This window comes from Paramisgurnus dabryanus, chromosome 2 (assembly GCF_030506205.2).
Source record: "Paramisgurnus dabryanus chromosome 2, PD_genome_1.1, whole genome shotgun sequence".
NCBI classification, from domain to species: domain Eukaryota; kingdom Metazoa; phylum Chordata; class Actinopteri; order Cypriniformes; family Cobitidae; genus Paramisgurnus; species Paramisgurnus dabryanus.
Window position 1 is genome coordinate 35,277,575 of NC_133338.1, and position 6,440 is coordinate 35,284,014.

Sequence of the window (6,440 nt, forward strand, 5' to 3'; positions counted from 1 at the left end):
GTTGTATTTTTGCAAAGCAGTTTTATAGAAAATACATTACTGAAACATAAGAAAAACGGTATGGATAAAATTACAAAAAAAAGGAAAATTGTGAAATATATATAATTGTTAGGTCTTGTGTCATCTGATGTAAATTACATAGTAGACATGTGAATAGTAGACATGTGAATCTACCATTGATGTTTGAATATGTTATGGCATAAATTTGTTGTTTGTATATCTGCTCATTAATATGTTAATTTAGGAACGAATGGATGGGTTTCGATAAGAAAATTGGCCAATTAACATAACTTTTGAGCTACGTCCCAGTTGTCACGTACCCACTTCTCTCTACGGTGTGTTTATTTTTTGCAAAACACCCGCAAGTTCGGAGTCTGACATGTGTAAAATAATAAATAGCAATATGATATCTTTTAAAATGTGCAAATTCCCTCCACAAAATATAAAAAAAATCAAAATTCGGATAATTCAGAACAAGGCCAATCGCCTTTGGACTTGATTTGAAAGACGTGACTTTTCGCCAATAATATAAAGACTAAATTTGACTGACAGGAAAATTAGCCAATAGAATGTTTAGATTATTTGACCATTCGCCCAATGGGAGTGGTCATTGGCAACGGAAATATTTGAGACTGATTGGAGGCGTGGTCTTGTTCACTGTTTTCATATATGAGACTGTTGTTTGTTGTTCTGGAGATTTAACGGATTAAAGCAAGATATAATAACGCTACCGGTAACATTGTACCAAGAAGCTAGTCACGAGAGCTTATTTAAGCATCGGGTGATTAAATCGCGTGATTTAAAGGGACACTTATCTTGTTCCGTAGGTAAATTTGTTCTAGGTCAAATAGGGGGATGCTGCAGTCGGTGTCTTGGAGCTCGACACAATCGCTGAATTTAATGTGTTTATTCCAAATAAGAAGCTTTATGATAGGAGAAAGCGCCTGCAGGATATGTCAGTCTCGACCGAATCATTTTAAAAGATACTGAATTTAACTTGCGTAGTTAGAATATTTTGTCAGCGTCCTGTTCCGCGTATTTTGGCTTGTATTGTGTTCATAGTTGCACAACAAATCTTCATACTGAACCGTCTTGGACCGATTCTGCTGATCTCTTTACTGTTTATTTGCATTCATCGGTAAGTACACATTACAACGTAAGGGTACAAATAAAAATTCTGATTGTGACGTTCATACTAATAGCACAGCTTGTTAAGCTTAGGTCGGTTTGTTTAGCTTAATACAAACAATGTACCTACCGCCTAATTCATGTTTGATAAAAAAAAATAAGCTGAAATTTTCTTTAATTTTGCCTACATTTTCAATATATTGTTCCCTGTTTTCGTACCCCACACACCCAGATCGATTTATAAACTAGGAAGTGTTTTAATGGTCGGTGGGGGAGGGGTGGACGGTAGGTCCACAAATACAGATTATTGTAGATATTCAGAATTGTTTGTGTAGGATTATGTTAAATATTTAATTATTTCACTGGAAATCATACACTTAGAATCTTTATCCATATTTTGTGCTGTTGTTGTTTTCTCTCTTACATTTTGAAACAAGTAACACATTGAATATAACAAAGTAACACTACACGCACAAAGTTTCCAGTTTGGTGTCAGTAACACTGTTTAATTAAGCAGACCTTGACACTAGATACTAGTTCCAGATAAATTAGTTTGTGTTTGTTTTATCTTCCAGGTATGAAGCTTTTGGAGAATTCCTGTTTTGAAGCGTTAAGCTTTCAACTGTGTGTTGAAACTGGAGATGCTCGCATCCTTGGCAGGTATAGAGTTGTTTTATTTTAACTCTGTGTTAAGCTTTAAGTCTATTCTCAGCTGCTAAATGTAACCAGTGATTGTCACATAGCACACAATTTCGTTTGTTCTTTCACGCACTTACTTGTAATCAGGGGGTTTTGGACGGAGACCTGGATATTTAACTTTGTTACAGTGAAACATCCTGTCATGCATCAACACAATCACATGTTCACACTCTTCATGTGGTTAGTAAAGTGTCACATGTAATGTTTCGTTTTATCTCAGACTTTAGCTTTAACTCCGGAAACATTCATGTGTTTGATCTTAATGCAGGACCATGCACCTAAAATACACTTTGAAGAAAGAATTGTGCAAAACTGTGACCATATAATATATCATTACTTATTTACACGGTCAAGGTATGTCTGTCTGTGTAACGCTAAGAGTAATGCATGCGTTCAAGTTCAGACATGCAGTTTTAGTAATTGTGTATCTCAATGTTTATGTGCTTCCGCACTTGAAACCTGTTGAAATTGTCATGGTTTTCATGTGAGTAGTAGTGGACCATTTTATTCACTTTGCAAGGGTGTTATGTAAGGGCAAGGGTGTCATTGACAGGGTGATGTGTCATCCTCAGTAGAGCCACGAATGGTTGTTGTTATTGCTGTGACTGTAGTGTCCTCTTACACGTACCAGTGTGATTTATTTAAAGAGCTTGTATACACAGCTGAGTTTTATATAAGCTGCCAGTTTTGGTATTGATTTCTTATTTCATTAGTGCAGAAAGTAGCAACAGTAGAGTAGATGTTGTAGAATAAAGAGCAAAATGTCACTTTCAGTAATATTTCTCCTAACTGTGCTGACAATGATGTCATCAAATACACAATATAACATTAAATCAGCTAAGAGTTTTGCAGATTCATGCAATGTTGTCTAAATGTCATTCTATTTGTTATAAAACTTTTCTTACAGCTCAGTTTATTACAGGTTGCTTGTTTGTTTCACTCATTTTCTTTTAGAGCTTCAACACTGGTTAATGGAAATGGGCCACACTGTCATATGCTGTAGCCTTTGCCCTTCACCTATAAATAACATGTCTGTGAAGCGTTTCTGGGACTGTCTAAAATTGCACAACCTCTTACATAAACCTGAGAGATAAGCACGCAACATGTTCATATGTCTAAACCCCTGCTCATTTGTAACATTTTAGACAGGCTTTAAACTATAGAGCTAATGAATAAATAAAATAAATTCCCAGTAAGCGAAATAAAAAATCTCTTAATTCTTATAGGTCTCCTTGCTAATTATTGTGAAATATTTGAAAATTGGTGTTGTATGTGTAGGGAAATAATTTTGTAAGAGAAACAACAGCTGAAACAATTCTATCAAATTACACAAAGCTGTAAAAACTGGGGTCTAAATTTTTTTTAGTTTGATCTTTAAGAAATTAGAGCTTTGAACTTTTTGTATGAAGTACATGCCTGTTGTAATCCTTCTTCATATATCAAGAAGTAATTTTTGTTCCCTGTATCTTTTCTCGCCCCTTGCAGGATAGAGAGTTACTCTTGTAAAATGGCTGGGGATGACAAACACATGTTTAAGCAGTTCTGCCAGGAGGGGGAGCCACACGTACTGGAAGCTCTGTCACCCCCTCAGTCCAGCAGCGCTCCGAGCCCTAATTTGTAAGAAATCTATAACACAAACTCATATGACATAAACTTCACATCAACTATAGTGCTTATGCTACACACTCACATTTATGCATTTTCTCTTAGATTGGCAAAGAGCAGTGAGGATGGAGAGAATCCACTAAGTGATAAGTGTTGCAGGAAGACTTTGTTTTACCTTATCACCACCCTGAACGAGTCATTCCGCCCTGATTATGACTTCAGTGCTGCCCGTGCCCATGAGTTCAGCCGCGAGCCCAGCCTTAACTGGGTTAGTATGCCAGGTTGCTCTTGTGTAACAGTAACATCCATGGTTGCACATGAACGCTTTAATTGTACAGTTATTTTGATTGTTGCATTTTCCATACTTTTTGTATCTATACATAAAATGCTCTAACATTGTGTTTGGATCCTTTAGGTCGCTGACTCTGTTAACAGCAGCCTATTTTCTGCTGTGGGAGAACAGTTCAACTCTTTGGGGCCAGAACTGTGGAATGCCATTGACCAAGAGATAAATCTGCAGAGCTGTGACATCTATAGGTGTGTGGAAAAACTCTCATTTGTAGATTTGTAAAACAAGAAATGGGTTTTCAAATGTAGATTTGTTGTTTTAATAACAAATATTTGCTTTTGTGTGCAGCTACAACCCAGACCTTGACTCCGACCCCTTCGGAGAGGAAGGCAGCCTGTGGTCCTTCAACTACTTCTTTTACAACAAGAAACTTAAACGCATTGTATTCTTCACTTGCCGTTCAGTCAGGTCAGAAGTCGCTTTTTAAACAAATGCACTGTCAAAAGTCTTGTCCTGGCTTAATGTACAGTCATTGAAGAGTTGTTTCTTTTCTCCGGCTTATGTTTAGTGTCCTCAGTAGTTATGGTTGTGGGGGTCTTGACAATGAGTTGGACATGGAGCTAGATGATGATGAAGAAGCAGATGGCTTCACAGAAGACAGGTGAGGAAAAGCCTTCATAAACAATCTACTCCTTTTTTTATTAGTTTTTTTACTCTTAAGCTCATTTTATTTTTTGTCATATTACTTTTACTGACCAATACAATGAGCTTTGATTTCTGTTATTCATTTGTATAGATGGCTCACATGCTTTAACTTTATAGTTTAGTGTTTTGACATCATGCCTGGATAAAATGTTTATCATATTAACTTAAAATGATTCCTTGTTTTTACATTTTGTATTGCAGCTACCCCCGAGCGCTGTGTGTCTAAAAGCTTTCTCAGGGATGTTAAGCTGACATTCAGCCAAATGGCCTCCATTAACTCTGCCTTTTCACTTTGAGTTCATCCACCACTTGAGGATAAAACTTGGATTATTTTTTGTTTGTGCATTATTGGCTTTGTCCATTTGGGCTGACAATGCAGAATTTTTCTTTCTTCTTTTTTTTGGTAATTCTGAGCTTTTATTCACCCTTTTGAAAAGATGACAGACTGTGGCGGAAAGGATTTCCAATGGAGCTGCTTGGACATGAACTCATATAGGCTTGGTCTAAGACACACACCAAATAGGAAACTATGTTTTCAGCCCTCCTGTGAAATGTTGTTATCATAGCAGCTCATTCAAACACCAGCATTTTTGAAAGTTGAGGACATTTTTTTTCAACTCACATTGGCCTACAAAGACTATATAAGCCATTATTTCTGAGCCGCCTTTGATTTATTGGATCTTTTAATGTTTTCATTTTTTGTGTGTGTTTAAGTGTACTATGTAAAAGCTTTTATCAGTTTTTGGCATATAGTTTCATTTAAAACAACTTCAACATTTCATCAGGATGTGTTATCTGGGAAATTGTCTTGTGTAATTTCACAAATGTCATGTTTATCAGAGCATATTGCATAATTACTTTAGGCTTGAATTATATAAAGCTTTTTTTAATTGCTTGTTTTATTAAATATTGTACTTTGTTATTTTACTATACACTGCAAGCAGTTTCAAAGGTGAACGTTCTCAATGTATCGGATTGTCATAAAAACGTGATATTGCTTTGTTAGTGTTTTGACTTGGAGAGAGACATGGGAATGGAATCTGCTTTTGTAGCCATTTTAGCATTTAAATGCTTTTACTGTGTCACAATTGTATGGATGATTTTGCATCTGTGACTTTTCGTTCAGGAAAATATAATTTTTGCCTTGTTTTATCAATTGTATCGTTTCTTCACATATATTACCCATCAAATACCTTTTATTAAATGAAAACTTATTTGCCACTTATCAGTAAAGCAATCTTGTTTAAAAATTAAACACATGCATGAAAGGTAACACAAGATGACATTGTTTCTCCTTTCAGTGAGTTGTGGGCAATTAAAAAAGTGCTCTGCGTAGATGTCAGAGTGGATATATAGTGGCTGATGTGATTGTTTTGCTGCATTGTGGAAAAAGTCCACTATCCCTTTGTCCTTATTAGGCTACTTTCATACTATATAGATGAAAATCAGTAAATGTAATGAAAAGTATGTCTGAAACCTCAGTATCAAAAAAATAGTATGCAAGAAATACCTGCATGGTCAACTGGCACTGATATTTCTTGGTATGCATTAAAGTGATAGTTCACCCAAAAATGAAAATTCTGTCATCATTTACTCACTTTCATGTTGTTACAAACCCGTATAAATTTCTTTGTTCTGATACACATTTTGAGAAATGACTGTAACCGAACAGTTTGTGGACCCAATTTACTTCCATAGTAGGAAAAAAGAATACTATGGAAGTAGATGGGGGGGTCCTGTTTGTGAATGTTTAGTTTCAAACATTTCTCAAAATATCTTCTGTTGTGTTCATTAGAACAAAGACATTTATACAAGTTTGTAAAAACATGAGAGTGAGTAAATGATGTCAGAATTTATTTATTTTTTGGGTGAACTATCCCTTTAAATGGACACAGAGTCCAAGCTGCCAAATTAAATTGAATGAAACTGAATGAATAAAAAAGAACTGTGGGGCCATGTGGTGAGTAAAATAGATAACAAGAAATGAATTAACTGGTTCAATTGTACCTCATCT

At 35.6% G+C, this 6,440-nt stretch overlaps 1 protein-coding gene across 1 annotated transcript; it reads left to right on the forward strand.

Moving 5' to 3' along the window:
- Nucleotides 1–638: 638 nt before the first annotated feature.
- On the forward strand, nt 639–5,779 carry maf1b (MAF1 homolog, negative regulator of RNA polymerase III b). The gene is made up of 8 exons (XM_065289403.2): nt 639–1,138; nt 1,704–1,788; nt 3,313–3,444; nt 3,538–3,700; nt 3,848–3,969; nt 4,070–4,189; nt 4,290–4,382; nt 4,628–5,779. Exons 2-8 carry the CDS (start codon nt 1,706–1,708, stop codon nt 4,650–4,652), a joined length of 738 nt encoding a protein of 245 aa, XP_065145475.1. The 5' UTR covers nt 639–1,138; nt 1,704–1,705; the 3' UTR covers nt 4,653–5,779.
- The last annotated feature ends 661 nt before the right edge of the window (nt 5,780–6,440 follow it).

Coding starts and splice junctions, on each gene's coding strand:
- maf1b (XM_065289403.2), top strand. CDS start 1,706: ATGAAGCTTTTGGAGAATTCCTGTTTTGAAGCGTTAAGCTTTCAACTG. Junction 3,701..3,847: donor GCGAGCCCAGCCTTAACTGG/GTTAGTATGCCA, acceptor TGGATCCTTTAG/GTCGCTGACTCTGTTAACAG. Junction 4,383..4,627: donor GATGGCTTCACAGAAGACAG/GTGAGGAAAAGC, acceptor TTTGTATTGCAG/CTACCCCCGAGCGCTGTGTG.